Genomic DNA, 17,827 nt, shown 5'->3' on the forward strand with positions numbered 1-17,827 from the left:
TCCTAAATATCTCATAATTTTCTTTTCATAGTATTAAACCAAAATCACTTTTTTCTTTTATGAAAACATTTAATAACCAGATAATAAAAGAATTAACACTAATTATTACACTTTTATTATCTTCAAAATGCCCTTACAAAAAAGAAACATAAAAACGGAAGCTTTCTTTTCAGTGAACTAAAATAAACTGATAGTATAAATAAAACCAGTTAGCATATATATTGAATTAATTTATTTATTTTTTGAACCGGGATTGAACTCATGACCTCGTGCTTGCCAGACAGGCACTTGCCGCTGAGATAGGTCCCTAGCCCTATTGAAATATTTTTAGAACAATAGAATTTATACTGTGTGGATGCATTTGAACTCCTCTCTTCCTGTTTACCTCTTTTCTTTTGCTTTGTGTATATGCATGTGTGTGTATGTATATATGTGTGTAGTGTTTCTAATATAAGACAAACCATGTGATATTTGACTGTGTGTCTGATTATTTGACTTAGCATTTTATTCTCAAATTGTATCCATTTCCCTATGTATGCCTCAAGTTTTTCTGTATGGTGGCATAGTACTTCGTGTATAAATACATTTTCCTTAACCATTTATCAGTTGATGATTGTATCACTATTTCCAATATTTAGCTGTTATAAATTATGCTGCTGTGAACATGGATATGCATGTATACCTGCAAAATGATGATTTTAACGAAGTTGGGGAAATACCTAGAAGTGGGGGAAGCAGGGTGAAATGAAATTTCTATTTTTAGTCTTTTGAAGAACCTATGCACTGATTACCATGGTGGTTGTATTCATTTGCATTCCTACCAGCAGTGTAGTAGAGTTCCTCCACACACCCATCCTCACCTGTATTGAATGTTACGTTTTTTGATGACAGACATTCTTTCCTGGATAACAGGGTATCTCAATGTACTTTCTAATTTGCATTTCTCTGATGGTCAGTGATGATGAGCATTTTTTCAGGTGTTTATTGGCCATTTGAACTACTTCTATGAACTATCTATTTGATGGCCCATTTTTTGATTAAGTTTTATTTAGAGGGGAGATCTAATTTTTTTGAGTTCTTTATGTATTCTTTGTGTTAGACCTTTGTTTAAGGGATAGCTGGCCCCCAAAAAACCTTTCCCATTGTGTGGATTTTCACTTCACTCTCTTGGTTGTTACTTCTGCTGCGCAGCAGCTTCCTGATTTAATATGGTTCCATTTGTTGGTTTTCACTATTATTTCTTGTGCCATTGGGGTTCTGTTCATAAAGTCTTTGTGTATGTCTTCAAGAGTTGCTCCTGTTGTGTCTTCAGTAGATTTTTCTGTTTTAACATTTAGATCTTTGATTAATTTTGATTGTAGTTTAGTACAGGGTGAGATATATGATTCTAGACTCTATCCTTCTACGTGTAGATAGCCAATTTTCCCTGCACCATTTATTAAAGAGGTGATCTTTCTTCCAGTGAATGTTTTTGGCCTCTTCTTCAGAGAGCAAATAACTGCTCCATTGATCCACATTTCTGCTTCAGTGATACACACTTCTGTTTTTCTGCCAGTACCATGTTGTTTTAACATCACTGTAGTTTTATAAAATGAGTTCAGGTCTGGGTCTGCTATCTGCTTTGCTTTTGTTACCCAGAATTGCATTTGTTATTCAGGATCTCTTCTGATTCCATATACATTTTAGAAGTGTTTTCTCTAACTCTATGAAAAATAATACTGGTTGTATGATTGGGGTTGCATTAAATATATATATACTGATTTTGGAAGTATATCCATTTTGACTATAGTGGTTCTGTGTAACCATGGACAGGAGATATTTTTCCATTTTTTGGTGTCCTCAATGTTCTTTTTCAGTCTAATCTGATTTTCATTGTCGACATCTGTCACTTCCTTAGATTGATACCTAATATTGTTATGATATTTTGAATGATATTATTTTTCTGAATTCTATTTCAGTGAGTTCATCATTAATGTGTAGGAATGCTACTGAATTTTTTTGTGTGTTTATTTTATATCCTGCTGCACTGCTGAGTTTTATTATTTATTAGAATCTTTTGATGGAGGTTTTCGGGTTTTTAAAAGGATCATATCCTGCAAATAGTTGTATTTTTACTTTGACCTTTCCTGTATATATTTCTTGCATGTCTTTCTCTTGCTTGATTGTTCTGGCTAATGTTTCAAAGGTTATATTGCACAGCATTTCTGATAATGGAAACTTTGTCTTGTTCCTGGTTTTCGAGGAAAAGCTTTCAGCTTTTCCCCATTTTAATATGATATTGGCAAGAGATTGGTCATAAATGGCTTTATTTTGTTAAGATAAGGATCTTGTATACCCATTTTCTTTAGGGTTTTTGTCAGGAATGAACGTTGGAATTTTTCAAAGGCTTATTCTGCATCTGCATGGGATTTTTGTGCTTGTTTCTGTTTATGTGATGAGTTACATTTATTGATTTGCATGCGTTGAACCATCCTTGCATCCCTGAGGCATGTTGACCATGATGTATGAACTTTTTGATGATTTGTCACATTCTGTTTGCTATATTTTGTTAAGAATTTTTGTATCTGAGTTCATTAGAGACGTTGGCCTCTAGTTTTCTTTTTTGGTTGGATCCTTGCCTGGTGTGGGGTCTACGATAATGTTGGCTTCTGAGAATAATTTTGGAACTACTCCTTCCCTGAATTTCATTAAAAAGTTTGAGAAGTATTGATGTTAAATCTTCCCTGAAGTTCTTGTAGAATTTGTTTGTGAATCCGCCAGGTTCTGGGCCTTTCTTAGTTGCTAGAGTTTTTTATTATTATGATTATTATTAATGTTTCAGTTTTATTGCCTGTTACTTGATTGCTCAAGATTGTTAAGTCTTGATTCAGTTTTAGCAGTTGGTTTGTATCTAGGAATCTCTCCATTTTTTTTAGTTCTATTAATTTTCTGAATCTCAACAGTGTCCATAGTGATTTCACTTTTCTCACTTCTAATTGCATTGTCATTTTCTCCCTTTTTTTGTAAGATTTTTATCTAAAAATTTATCTGTTTTATTTATTCTTTCAAAGAACCAGCTCTCCAGTTCATTGATTCTTTGTTTTTCTAGTCTCCATCTCATTAATTTCTCCTCTGATCTTTTTAATTTTGTTCAAGCGCTGAGTTCAACCTTGAAATATGCAGCACTGTTGATTTGGGCTTGTTCTGTTTTTCTGATCTGGGCATTTACCATTATAAACTTTCCTTGTAGGTCTTTTTTCATTGTGTCTGGTATGTTGTGCTGGCATTATCATTTAGTTCTAGGAACTTACTGATTTCTTCCTTAATTTCCTGTGTGACTCATTTTATTAAGAGTACATTGTTTATTTTCCATATGTTTGCATAGTTCTTGTGGTTTCTTTTGCTGTTGATTTCTTTGCTAGTTCCTGTGATTTCTTTTGCTAGTGATATCCTTGCACTGTGATCTGAAAAGATGCATGGTAAAATTTTGATTATGTTGCATTTACCTACGCATGTTTTATTAACTAGTATGTGGAACATTTTGGAAAATGTACCATGTGCAGCCCAAAAGACTATGTATTTAGTCATTACATAGAGTACTCTATACATCTATTAAGTCTTATATACCTTTGCTTAAGTTTTGTTCAGTTGATCTTATTTGTGATGGTGCGATATTGATGTCCCCCCATTATACAGTAATCATGTTGATGTTTATCAAATCTTTTATGTCCATTGGAGTTTATGAAGTTGGTTGCACTGTGGTTTGGAGCATACACAGTTATAACTGTTACCTCTTCCTGTTGAATTGTCCTGTTAACCAGTATGCAGTGATCTTTTTGCCAAAGCACTTTTTTAAAAAATATTTTTTCAGGAGGGTTTACTTGTAGGTATTTACAAAAATTACTGGTTTTTATCCAACAACCTTGCCTGAGTTATGTCAGAATTGTCTTCTCAGATTCTCTTATATTTTATAAAACAAACTATTATTCATGACAATGTAAAACTATTATTCGTGATAATATAAAACTATTATTCATGATAAAATTTTTGTATTTTCTGTTTCTATGTTTGTTTGACCTCTGGAATATAGAAGCTATAATAGGAGACATCTTTATTCCTTTATCTACAGTTCTTGATATATACTTGTCTTCAAATTTCTATTCTTCTGGTCCAAGGGCTTTTTAACAAGTCATACTTAGGTGCTGAATTTCAGCAGTAAATTAATTATATTCCCCAGTTTAAGTAATTTGGTATCATATTTCTGATTGTTATATTCAAGTATTTTTTCCTGACTTTAAATGCTGTGTCCTTTTGGTTTCTGTATGTCTTACCCATTTATAGCCCAGTCATACTCCAAGAAAAAATAAAACTGGTGCAAATAAACTAAATATAAATTCTGTGATATTTACACAAGAAACACAAAATTGTAACAGCTGTTCAGATATAAGCAGTTACAGTTCAGAAAAACAGTTTATGGAAACTGAATCTCCACATATCAGTGAAAATCATATAAAAAGCAAAAGAGAGGTAATATATGATACATTTTTCAAATTTTCCTTAAATTAAGATTCTTTTGAGAATCAAATTACTAGCCTCTAATTGTAATTACTAACATAGTATTTTTCAGTTATCAATTCAAATCTGTTTAAAATATATAGAATAGCTTGATTACTTTGATAGAAAAAGTTGAAACTTTAAAATGAGAATATTAATGTCTAACATATTTAACATTAAGCTGTCTAACCCTTCACTTATATATTTATAGTTAGAACTTTCTGGTTTCATGATTATATAGCATTTTGGTTTGTTGAGCTTTCTTATAACCATAAAAGTACATTGGTCCATCAATAAGAAATATTTTGCTAACTTGTATAATCTATAATTTTGTATATGGGAGAGGATTGCACTACATACTTAAGTTGATGAGTGAGTATATGCAGAGTAAGTAGAAAAATAACAGTACCCTACCACAGGGAAAAAACAACCCTATATATTCAAACAGTATAACATAAGGTTATATGTAAAAATGTGGTTTGAAAGAGTTTAAACTTTTTATGTGGCTATTTCTTAAATAAAACAACAAGAAAACAATAGAAAACACAGATCAAAACTGTTACTGTAGGATTGGTGTTAATGTAGAATCTAGGTTTATTCATGGGAGTGTTAATGATGAAGAAGCGGTAGAAGCAAAACAGTCTGAGAGAATTGACAGCATTTCAGATTTACTGGCTTTAGGCATGGGTGATCAAAGGTTTACCTGAGAGTACTGAAGTTTTTTCTAAATTCTAATATGTATTTTAGGAAAGCCATTCGCTGTCTCCGTTATCCATGTCTAGTGAAGGGAGAGAGAAAATGTGCTTTGGCATGACTCATGGCACTACTCAGATATCAGGTTTGTAACCAGCCTTACCTTTGTAAAAAAAAAAAAAAAGTAAAATACTACTTTGAAATTTTACTCAACTATATTTTTAAGTCAAACCATTAGCCAGAATTATGTCAAAATATAAATTAAGTAGAATTTAATGCATAGTTGCATAAAATAATGCAGATAATTAAATGAAACAGGCTTTTTTAAAAGCAAGAAAATACTAAGTGTGTTCATCAGAATTGTAATATTATTATTTCTTAACTGTTCCTAAGGTCTCACTCAGCGTCTTAGTTGCAAACGAATGTATATAGAAGATACTATGAGTAATTCCAATGAAGTGGAAATGGAAGAAATGAGGAGCATACACTTACTTCCCAAAAGGTTCTGTAAAGCTAAAGATGTTGATCATCACACCCACAAAAGTAAGCAGATCTAAAACCTGTGATAAAATGCAATTATGTGGGATGACTTCAGCCACAGACCAAGTTCTGTCATTCAGACAACTTTGATAAATTGAGAATGAATGAATCTTTATCACAAATCTCACTTTGTATGAATAATGTTGCAGTAAAGGTCTTACATACTCAAGGACCCTCATCATTTTATCACTTGTCAGTTTTACTATAGTTATGGAGTGTTGGTATTTGTGTGTCTAGAGGCCTATGTTAATAATAATGTGAAAGTAAGCTGAAAGCAATGTAAAAATAGCCCCTAAGTGGGCTATTTAAAAATTGCCATTTATGTTTTAATAACTATGTCAAAAAGATCTTTAATAATCAGAATAATTGCATTTTTAAATGAAAAAATAATGAGGCCTGCTTTTGATTTTAGAATAGTTGGGTCAGATATAGAATATAAAAGTAAGATTTTGTCCTTAGTCTAATGACAAGATTAAATTCATAGTGCATATTTTAACTTTATACATGATTGTTTTCATTTTTTAAAAGTGTTTGAAAGTTTATCTCCATTATCAACAAATGATTGCTTTATTCCTGAGAACTGGAAAAATCACCTTCCAGGTGTAGGCATGATTTGTGAGAAGCTTAATTCTCAGTTTAAAAGGAAGATTCATGTGAGTTTATAGTTCTTTATATTTTATACTCAGTGATATAATCTGATACACTTAATATTAAACTCTTGGCCTGTTGTACCCTTGGGCAATGAAAGCCTCTTGCATGGATACAACTTTTTGCATATGTGAAAAATTGGAATAATAATCAGATTTTAAAACCTCATAAGCTGTGTTTCTCTCACTTCTAAAATCTGTCCATTGTCCATATTTTTTGTTTTTCTGCTACTTCTCTTCTGTCCTGTTTTCCTTTTCAGTTTAACACTTTAGCTCTTGTATGAGTTTTCTTTGATATTTCTGAACAATCTTCTTTTCACGCCTTATCTTCTTGAGACATTTTTTCATCTCACGGAAGTGTCCATTAGTGAGATAGTATACCATAGTATGTTACATGCCTTAGTCACTTTCCTTCTTTGGACAAAATATCCCACCCCTATAACTTAGAGAAGGATGGGTTTATTTTGCCTCATAACTTGAGCAGGTTGCGTTTATGGTCAGCTGGCTCCAAAGCCGAAACAGCGTGATGGAAGGACCCAGTTTTAGAGAAAAACTTCCCCTCAACAGCTTCAGCCAGGTACCCTTTCAAGTCATGAGCCCAGTGACACTCATGTTAGCCAGGCCCCACTTCCTAACTACGCATTCAGCTGTACACACAGCATTGAGTTAGAATAGCGCCCCATGATCATACCACCTTCTAAAAGCTTGATCTCAAAATACATGTCTTTTGAGGGACATTATATATCTAAACAGTAACATTATACTTCTAGCTTTGTTTTACTGGCTTTGTACTCAGGCATTGCTAGTTTCTAAGGCTCCAATGAAATGATACACAATATGGGAAAATATCTTCTAAAACAAGTTTTAATTAATAATTTTTTTCCATCCTTTCCTTTGTCTATATCTGGAATAAACAGATCTTCAGTTCCACCTCTTGCTTGCCTTTTTCTGTTCAGGGGTTAAATATGAAATTATTTAACATTCTGTACATTTATTTTGTTTTCTTTGCCTGAGAGCAACCTAACCTCAACACTGAGGCCCTGATTTATATGTTCTCTGAGTAAATGTGAATAAATGTTGTAAAAAATGGTAAAAAAAAAATAATTGTGATTATGACTCAGGATGTGCTCTAGAGGAAAATTATAATCATTAGCATTTTTTTGTAAATGTAGAGTGATTGTGATGTCTCATTAACAACTTAGTCCTTAGCCAAAGCCTTACTGAAACAGACACTGTTTATAAAACTTTCCATTTAAATAATAGAGATTTTTTTTACTTTTCTAAGATTTTAGTCACTTAAATTTCATGGAAAAGGCTTTGCTGCTGACAGTCTTGGGTGTAGATTGTTTTGTAAAGGTATTTTAAGTAAAAATGCGTATTTTTTTTCAGGTCCGACGTAAAATGACAGATTATTTTACTAAGCAGTCTTGGAAAACAGTTAAACAGCATGTGAAAACAATGAACCATCAAATTCAGGAGTACAGGTCTGTAATGTATTTTGAAAACTTCTGAACGCTGTGTTTCATGCATTGTGAATACATGTTGTGGATATATCGTGAATGTTTGTTCTGCTATCCTTTTTTAAAGTAATTTTATTTTGTTTTTCAATAGGATTAAAAGACTTGATAAATTCCAGATGAACATCATGGAAGAGCTAGAGAATTTTGAAAAAGATTCACAATCTTTAGAAGATTTGGAGAAGGAATTTGTGGTTTGTGCTTTTAAATGATTTTAAACTCATAAAAAGCTATGGTTAGGTAAACTTGAACTTACTTTTTGTACTTTGAGAGAACAACTTAAAACATTTTTTCTAATTTAATTTTAGCTTAGATTGTAATTAATCGCTTTCATAAAAACATTTAAACTACCAACAAGTTTATAAGTACCTTTGATAATACAGGAGAAATTTTACTTTCATCTTCTAATATGAAATATTGTACAACATGTGGGCTATTGTAAGAATGTAGCTAAATCATTTAAATTTAGAATATTAGCAATATACTTATTCTGTGAGATTTTAATTGTTACGTATTAAAGTACAGCTACCTTTATATCTTAAAATTTAGGACTTTTGGGAGAAGATATATCAGCAGTTCAGAGAATATCAGAGAAGTGAGGAGCAGAGGTTAGTATACCATTCTTAGTGATGGAATGCATAAAATTATACCATATAGTCAATAGGTTTATGTTATTTGAAAAATTATATATAGGATAAGATTTTAATTATTCCTAATAAACACAAAGTTAACTCATCATTTTACTTGCTAGGCTTCATCTTCTGAAAACTTCATTGTGCAAAAATGTCTTCTATAAAACTGATTATGAAGAAACTGTTTTTACATCAGAGGTATAAATTTATATTTTGTATACCTAATCTCCTGATTTTGGTTACTCTAATCTTTTTGCATGAAAACTATAAATTTCATGGGGGAAATATGTTTACTTACATTCAGGTGGGTTCGATGAAAGAAAACCTAAAAATGCTGCAAGAAAGGCTTCTTATGGAAATGGTAAGTTATCTCTGCAAGTTTGCTTTTCAGATGGTATAATTATACTTTTATGTCTTTTAGTGGGAATTTCACAGGTTTTGTTTCCTTCTTTTTCTTCTCACAGTGGGAGAAAGTAGTTTTAGCTCAGTGACTTCAGCTATTTAAATAATGGGAACTTACAGTAAAACAATGGGGTTAATTTTAATGAATACCTCTTGAAGGGAAAAAAGAATATAAATTTGCAAATTGAAATATTAGGTAACGAAATGACTTCACACTGTTAATAAGCACTGGACTATGGCAACGCAGAACTAGCTACAAAGGCTGTCATTCGTGAAAAGATTATTGTCCACATGGACACAAAGGTTTTCATTTACTTGGACTTCAGGATAGAAATAGCTGATTTTGCAAAGGCCTGGTAGACTAGTAGCTGGCTTTTGGAGTACACCTGGCAAAGAACTAAAGACACTGCTTCAAGTGAACATGTTTATGTGTTTCCTCAGAGGTGGAAGATGTTTTAAGTGTATGTTAGCATTGATTTTTTCTGTACAAAGTATGTTAATGTACTTGTAAAGTTTTAACAAGATCATCATACTGAAATAGTAGGGAATCAAGAGATTGTGGCTGGCCTAGTATAGCTTGAAGCAGATAAGAATCGTTCTTATGTTGATCTTCATTGAAATTTGCTCCTGGGCTATTTTTATTCTATTCTTTTCCTCTAAAATTCAAATCGAAATTTCAAGAATGTGGAAATTTAAAAGACTGCAGATCTTCTCTCAGTTGATCACCTTGAATATTGCTGATCATAGAATTCTAGATACCTAGCTATACTGTAGACCCTGGGGACTGAGTGGAATGAGCACTGATACATAGGGTCTTTATAAAAGGAGTTATTTTGAAATGAATCTGTAATGGAAGATTAATTTATTTCTCTTTTATTTGATAGTGTAAAAGAAAAACTAAGTGTGATTTTTCCCCCCTTTGGTCATAGCAAGAAGAGGAACTTCTGAATGTACACAGAGGACTGATGTCATTATTCATGGCTCACGATAGAAATGATGAGTGAAATCTAGTTGTGATGCATTTTTCTAATTATTTTTGTGTTGAAATAAGGAAATGGGTGTACTCGTACAAAAAGAAAAATACATTTTACCTAGGCAAGTACTCCTAAATTTAGACATGTCTTCTTACAGATCAGATAGAACCACTGTAACAACATGACCACAAGCCCAAAAGGCTTTCACCTGCACAATACTGTTTTTTCTTTCACAGAGAAAACATTTTGGAAAACCAGGAAATGGAGTGGCTTTATTTTTATTGTAATACTTATATAAAATTTATTAAACTAGTTTTGCAATTAAAGTTAATCTAACATACTTAAAAATGTATATAACTTTGGATGAAATATTAAAATTTACTTAATAGTTCAGAATGTTTAAGTAATAAAAATGTAGCCACACTTAGAATGGGGAGGAAGTTGCTGATTTGAACTGTTTACCTGATTGGCATATCAATACTTTCAGCATACTTTTGTATGTAAATCATTCAGTTGTGGCCTCCAGTGTACTAGCAGATACTAAATGGCCTAACATTCTTAGTGTATTGCTTAAAGTATTTTAATTCAGTGTAGATGTTTTACTCATAAGCAAGCTGTTTGGCAAGTACATTTTAAGCTCCTAGTTTTCATTGTAATATTTTGCTGCATTATTCTATCAAGTGGCTGTTTGATTTGCTTTAACGAAGTTGAAATAAATGCTATTTCACTTGATTACATATTATGAAATTATTTTATATATTATGTTTCTATTTTATGAACACTGAATCAAATTATATCCTTCTCCAGCCAGACAGTACCAACCAGCTTTATTGTTCATTGTCTAAATAATAGCAGAATATTTGAATACCAGTATTTAAATATAATAGTGTAAAGTAGTTTTGTAATCAAAATAAGAGAAAAACACTTTTTATGTTTCAAAACAGTCACCTCATTCAATTACTAGTATCAGCTTAGTTTATTATATGGCAGTGGGGTTTCTATTTCAAGAGGGTGACAATTCTAATACAGTATTAGATACCACTCAAATTGCAATTTGTTTTGCCGTGTGAGTTTAGAACTAGCCCCATCATGCATGATCTTCCTGTTTAGCTCGTCTTACAAGGCCCTTAAATTATTAAATCATACTTATTCCCATACTATATTGTATATATAATCTATCTCAAGTTCATACTTCCTGCCTTTAGAACATTTTGCTGTAACTGTTATTACCAGCAGAACCTCAGACTCAGTCTATCACTCATTACCCAACCTGTTCACTTCCCAACTTGCTTTCTAGAATAGTCTTAAGGCATTTACTCCTCTTTTTCTATACTGGCATCCTTCGTAAGAGTCTTTTCTCATGTATTCGTCCTAGAGCCTAAGACCAAAATAATGCTCTTGCCTCTCTTCTCGTCTCAGTCTTATCTAATAATTCACAGCTCCTTGTTTTGTAAGCTGAACAACACTGAAGAAAATCATATAAAGTCTTACATTAGGAGCCACATAAGTCTGCGTGCTTAGTAGTCCTTACTCTTTCCCATATACATAGTTGGCTTTACCACATTTCCAGAGTATTTTTCCTTGATCCTTTACCTTGCAGCTGATCGTTTCTCCTCACAATTTTCTCATCTTTACCCTAAAATCTAATGTCTGCATCAATACCAACGTTCTCTGATTTCTCTTTTGTTTCAGTGGCATATTTGCTTCTTTAAGGACAGTCACCCTAGGAGTGCTCTGAATCCCATTATTATTGATTTTTCTTCTCCTGGTTTTTATAAAGTTCTTCCTTGACGTCCAGTTCTTCTCTGCTGCCCTTCCCATGAAATTCTTCACTCAGCTTTACAGATTTATTAGAATGATCATTTTAGTAGTTACTGTGTCAACTTAATCTTGTCCTATTTGCTCCTTAGAGCCCCTCAGTCCAAGTTCATGCCCCTAATTTATTGAAATAACTTATCAAAGCCACCATTTATGTTGCCAAATCTGATCTCTTACTTAGCCTCTCAGTGCTGTTTCACTAAAATCCTTTATTGACATGTATTATCTCTTACTCTTTCCTAACTTCCTTTTAAAAACCACTTTTTATGTGGGTCTTATTTCTAGTCTCTCACTTTTCTCAATCTATATTTTCTCCTTTGATCATTTTATCCAGCCTCATTTAATAGCTATCTCTAGTGTTGTTGATTCACAAAGGTATGAAAGTGCTGACCTCACTTTCAACATCAGAACATTGTATATAAGGCTTCATGGATTTCAACACTAATAAGATCTCAACACTCAAAATAAGTGCCTCTCTCCTCCTTAGATTTTCATTGTTGTTCCTTTCATTCCTTTTCCTCTTGTTCAGTGTGCTTTATGCTTCTAAGCTTGCTAAGCTATTTGGGTTCTGTGTAATTCATACTAAGTGGTTCACTTTAGGAGTCATACAATTTTGTCTTAAAGAGTTATTCTGTATATGTTTTAGGCTTTTAGGGGGAAATGAGAAATTCGAGGATATTTTGTAGGTATTTACAAAATCATTTCAGATATAGCCATTTTAAAGTATTATTCTTAACTCATTGGCCTTAAAATTGTTTTAAAAGGCTGTCTAGATTTGGTCTGTAAATTGCTGGTTGTAGACCCCAACTGTAGTGGGAGTTGATTTTTTGAGACAAGTTCTCACTGTCTCTCGCTGGCCTGGAACTTGTGGCAGTTCTCCTATCTTAGCCTCTTGAGTGCTGGAATTACAGGCATGCACCATGCCCAGCTGGAAAACTTTTAAAATTATAATTCTCTGATCTTTTTACTCAGTTCATTTTACTGTTTCATAGAAATAATGATTTAAACCAGTTTTTCATTTGTCAGAGGTATATGAGGTACTAAACAGTATAGCTGGAAATTCTTGACTTTTCTATTCCAGACATAACAAAATTAAATGGTCATTGTATCTCATGACCTACATATCTTACCTGGGTTGCAATTTTACACCTTATTGGTGTAGATTTACTTCATGTTCTTAACCAAATTGAGCTATAAGATGGTAACTATTCCAGAAGGACACATGGAAAAGGACATGAAAAAGAAGAAAAAGTTTATATTCCTGTAACTAGGTAGAAATGTAAACTCTACAGTAATCACTATAAGTGATATAAATGTCACCAAATCCTGACACCATAGACAGTCAACACCAACTTATAGGCCGGCATATCCTTTGGGAGCAGAGAGGGCTGTATTGTTTTACATATAGCACAGCCTTTTATTCCACATCAGATTTGCAATCTATAGTAACTGATTCTGCCAGCGTTAGCAAGGGGAGCTTTACTAGGCCCTGAGCTTAAGGCAGATTTTGAGTCATCCTGTCACCATCACTTATTAGCAGTTTTCTGTACATGAACACTTAACACCTAAGTCTGAGCTTCTTAGTCAAAAGTTGAAGTGTACATGAAAAAGACTACAAATAAACTAAAGTAGAACTTGGAGCAAAATATACCAAGAAATTAGTGTCAACACACATCATGGAGCATAAGATTACAGCAAAATGATGGTTTTGAGATTATGTATTATTCCATACCATGCAGCCTCATTATAACCAAGACTTTGGTTAGGTAGAAAGCAGTCTTCAGGGCATGCACCTGAATTTTAGTAATTATTAAGTGTGTGTATTTTTAAAAGTAATAGTAAACTGCATTGAGAAACTATTATGTACATATTAATATATAATAGCATATTGGCAACTCTTAAATACAAAATTTTAGCATGTTTGCCATACCCTTCATTTTCTCCCATTGCTTATCAAACAATGTAATTTTCAGAATTTCTCTCTTTACATCTTTAAGGCAACTTATAGTTGAGTTTTAGACTTCAAAAAGATATTACATAAGATAGAGTACTGCTTTGTATTCAAGGGAGTTAGTAGCTTTCCCATTGTTCATTCTACAATGTTTTGTCTGAATATGAACTAGTTGTAAATTCCTGATATAATCCAAAAACAGAGAGAGAAATAATAAGGTACAGTTTATATGAGTTAGCTTTTTGAAAACTTTTTTATATATTCAGGAATTATATGTTTGTTGGTTTGTTCATGTATCTTCTGAGGTGAAAACTTAGAAACTAAGTCTCTAAGAAATGGGTACTGGAATGTGCTGAAATAGTAGCTTAACAGTCATTTGGGATTTTTATTTCTGGGCTTGGTTACTGTTGGAGGACCATAGAGATATCTATATGTAAAAACTTGAGTTTTACCACCCCTGGTTATTACTATATAGACCTGTAGTTACCTTGTATTTCCACAAGATGGACCTCTTGATGTTAATGGGTTTTTGTGTTTTCTTTTGCTTTTTCAATTTCATTTGCTAAAACTTATTCACGTGATAAAATTTCAGCCCTTTTAAAATTTATAAATACACTTTTCACAAAGTCATATGATACACCATTCCTCCATTAGCTTAAAATTTAGTGGATATTTCTAGAAAAAATTTAATTCCCTTTTAGAAATATCATTTATAAAATCCTGTAGACTCCATAAAAGCAGAATGATTTTCATTATTTAAATACTGTTACTTTAACAATCATACTTTATTTTGTGAAAACAGGAGCAAATGCATAAAAATCTCATTACTGAGTACTACTAGGAATGGAAGAAGTCTGGTGATATGTAAATTGTTTCTGTTATTGAACAAGAAACAAAAGTAGCTTTTTTCATGTCTTTAAGATTTTTAGATATAAATTGTCTCCTTAAATTCATTCAATATATGAAAAATTTTATACGCATGTATCTCACCATTACAATATGATTTATGAATTGCATTTTCTGTTCCTCCAGCTAACATGACATGCAGTTAAGAAATGATGTCACATAAGAGCAAAGTAAATATACTTGATTCACATGTATCCCTTAATTTACAATACCTAATAAGAATTTGAATTATGGACATGTAATTTAGAATAATACTTTAGGTATGATTTCCAAAAATTTTAAGTAAAATGAAAATTAGAACCTTGTAGCCTGATGCAATCTAAACATGCTCTTTTCTATCCTGCAATTTACTGTAATTTTAATTTTATGATCTATTAGATATGTAACTTAGGCAAAAAATTTAAACACAGGTTCTGTCTACAAGGTAGTTGTCACTATAATTTGATCCTTTATCTTTTAAAGGCTAAGGTGGCTTCTAGAACAGTGGCACTTTTTCCCCTCATTTTGTAGTTAGTCTGTGACTATTACTGTGTGAGGGACGCTGAAATTTTAGTTTTATATAATTTGGGCTACAATTAATATTTTAAACTGAGCACAGTTATAACATGGAGCTAATATGTAGCTTAAAGTAACAAAAGTGTTTTTCTGATTGACTAGTCAGGACTAACAGCTTGTAAAGAAAACAGTATGTAATATATATACTTTAAATGCTTACAAAAGTCTTATAGATAGAAAAGATTTAGGTATTTCACTTGACATACAGAGAAACTGAGGCTCAGAAAAGTTACTCAAAGTTACACAGCAAGTAAGAGACAGAGCTGACATTTTGGTATCATAAAAGTAACAGTATGTTTGCAGTATCTTGGATTGATCACAGGTCTCTTTAGACAAACTGCTACCACAGTGTTGAGCAGTTTTTGTGGCTCTCATCTAGAAGCAGCCTTAAGCAGAAAGGGAAGATCATGGAAAGCAATGAGGTAGCATTTGTGGTTAAAAAAATTCTTAGAGGACCGGTGCTGCAGGTCTATCTGGCAGCCATATCAGAGGTTAGCATACCTCAGATGCAGTGCTGGAGAGAGATGATCATGGTATAGAGAAAATAAGCACTTTGCTGAGGAGTGCAGTGCCAGGATTTCAGCACAGGTTCTGCAAGCTCCTGCAGTCTTTCTCAAGCCACTGTTTCTTGCTTCACCAGTATACCAGGAAGAAGGGAGGGAAGGCTTACCTCTTTAAGGACACTTACTCAGTAGGGGAAAAAGAAGGTTTTGTTTAGCTTGCCTCTACCTTCATGCCAAGATTAATTTTCTTTTTATAATCTCGTCCATCTAAACCTTTGTCTACCAGGTTTTTAAATCATATTTTCAAATTTGGACCTAAAAATACTCTTAGGTAGGGCATAATTATTTTAGTAGAATTTTTCAATGTTATTGCTTATTTTTAGATTAAATGCAGTCTTCAGTACTCATCAATACATAAATTTAACTTGGAAAAGGTAATCTGATTTTCCAAAGCACAAACCATATATACTGGTGTGTTCACAAAATAGCATAAAATGTTGGCGTTCTCATTCATGTGTTTGGGTTCAGAAGTACTCAGAGATGACTTGTTTCATAGATCTCTAAGAGGTCACTCATCCCAACCCCAAGAAAATGTGAAGTCTGGGTTAATTTCCTGCAATAAGTAGTTATTTAATTAAAGAACAAAATTAACAGGGATCAAAATGTTTGAGCTGTATTTTTGTTAGACATTATATAAAAAACAAAAAGTATAATACAGTAAATCATTTTATATAACATGAACTTAAAGAATTTTCAAACTAATCATGATCAGAATAAAAATGTCTTTTCAACAAATACCGAATGACACTGGGTCACTTGTCCCTCCTGTCAGAGGCCTGGGAGTGGTGAGCCTGCACATGCACTGCACCCATCCTCATCACACTGCAGAACTGTAAAACAAGGTTGGAAGGCAAACAGCAGTTTTCTTCTGGTAGAGTTACTTTGGGCCTTACCAGCCCCAGTAGTTCACACTCCTCAGACGTCAAAGAAGGAAGTGTGTCCTCTGGTTACTCCTCGGTAGGTGAGTGTGTGAGTCTGCTCTTCTCACACAGCAGGCGGTCTTGAGCTGCACTTCAGGAAAGTTCCCTGATGAATGTTCAGAGTTGGTATCAAAAATTAACACAGATTCTTCTCAGAAGAAAATCTCTATGGCCTGTGGAATCTAGAAATTTTAGCAGAAACAAAGTTAGCCATTTTGAATAGTTAAAGCCTTCCACTAATATCTCGGAACTTTAAACGGTAAATACAGAGCTGCTCTGCTTTAAGTACAATAAGCAGAGCCTCAGTGGGCTCCTGACTTTCAGGCCTCTGTTGTACCCCAAAACACACATTCTGAATTATTAGTACCATCTAGAATTTTCACTTTGAAGTAACAATCTGAATTTCGTGGGAAGAACACAGAAAGGCCAGCTCTTTGCTGAGTCAGTAAATGGATTGATAAATTATTGGACATTATACAGATTGAGAATATTTTTGTAGAGTGCTGATATGTAGTGCTAAAATGTCTAAGAATTTAGAATTACTTCCTAATTTTTAGAGTTAGGACTCAGTTAAATTTTCTCATCTTAGTATTTTAGTAAAAGAAAAAGGTAATAGAGATTACCATCGACTATGTAGTAATTACATCCTATTTCTTTAAAACGAATGAACATTAAAAGTCATTGAATGTTAATATAATTTCTTAATTAGGACCCACTCAAAATAATCAAAACTAAGATGATACATTGTACTCTGGAATTACGATGGTCATGGGAGGAAACTTTTATTCCCCAAATTTTTTCTTGTCCTTTCTGCTTCTTCGTCACTTGATAGTCATCCTAAAACCACAGTATGAGCAGTACATGGCTTTTGTTCTGTAGACACATGAAGATTTATAGACCAAATGTTTTGGTGGCACTTAGAATTGAATTGAACACTTGCCTTTGAGCTACATTGTTAGCTTTTTAAATTTTGAGACCAAAGTCTCACTAGATGGTCCAAATTGGCCTCAGACTTTTCAGTCTTTCTTCATCAACTTCCTGATTTAAATGACAGTTGCAGTGATCACTTTATGACAAAACAGATCCATTAATCTGTTACGTATACAAGCCTTCCTTTCTCTTTGTGTGTGGGACTTGAGCATCCTTAGACAAAGGGAGAGGAGAAAAGTACCGTTG

The 17,827-nt window shown here is 33.0% G+C and overlaps 2 protein-coding genes across 12 annotated transcripts in view; one reads left to right on the top strand and one right to left on the bottom strand.

Annotated features, from left to right (window-relative positions):
* Positions 1-10,670, top strand: part of Sycp2 (synaptonemal complex protein 2) — a 69,879-nt gene extending 59,209 nt beyond the window's left edge. For 6 of the 8 annotated variants that reach the window (XM_063248083.1, XM_063248085.1, XM_063248084.1 and 3 more), the window contains 10 exons: positions 4,321-4,506; positions 5,281-5,371; positions 5,620-5,769; positions 6,295-6,419; positions 7,803-7,897; positions 8,025-8,124; positions 8,480-8,538; positions 8,682-8,760; positions 8,867-8,923; positions 9,894-10,670. In XM_063248083.1, the coding sequence (XP_063104153.1) occupies positions 4,321-4,506; positions 5,281-5,371; positions 5,620-5,769; positions 6,295-6,419; positions 7,803-7,897; positions 8,025-8,124; positions 8,480-8,538; positions 8,682-8,760; positions 8,867-8,923; positions 9,894-9,968 (1,017 nt within the window). In that variant the 3' untranslated portion in view covers positions 9,969-10,670. Of the gene's footprint in view, positions 1-4,320; positions 4,507-5,280; positions 5,372-5,619; positions 5,770-6,294; positions 6,420-7,802; positions 7,898-8,024; positions 8,126-8,479; positions 8,539-8,681; positions 8,761-8,866; positions 8,924-9,893 lie in introns of those variants that run through there. The other 2 variants (XM_063248086.1, XR_010047266.1) reach the window with 2 other exon arrangements.
* A 5,606-nt stretch (positions 10,671-16,276) lies between these two features.
* Positions 16,277-17,827, bottom strand: part of Phactr3 (phosphatase and actin regulator 3) — a 212,272-nt gene continuing 210,721 nt past the window's right edge. For all 4 annotated transcript variants that reach the window (XM_063248092.1, XM_063248091.1, XM_063248093.1 and 1 more), the window contains exon 13: positions 16,277-16,833. In XM_063248092.1, coding sequence (XP_063104162.1) covers positions 16,818-16,833 — 16 coding nt within the window. In that variant the 3' untranslated portion in view covers positions 16,277-16,817. The remainder of the gene's footprint in view (positions 16,834-17,827) is intronic.

The sequence above is a fragment of the Cavia porcellus genome, unplaced genomic scaffold, assembly GCF_034190915.1.
Source record: "Cavia porcellus strain 051 isolate PalLab524CR breed Dunkin Hartley unplaced genomic scaffold, mCavPor4.1 scaffold_5, whole genome shotgun sequence".
Lineage (NCBI taxonomy): Eukaryota > Metazoa > Chordata > Mammalia > Rodentia > Caviidae > Cavia > Cavia porcellus.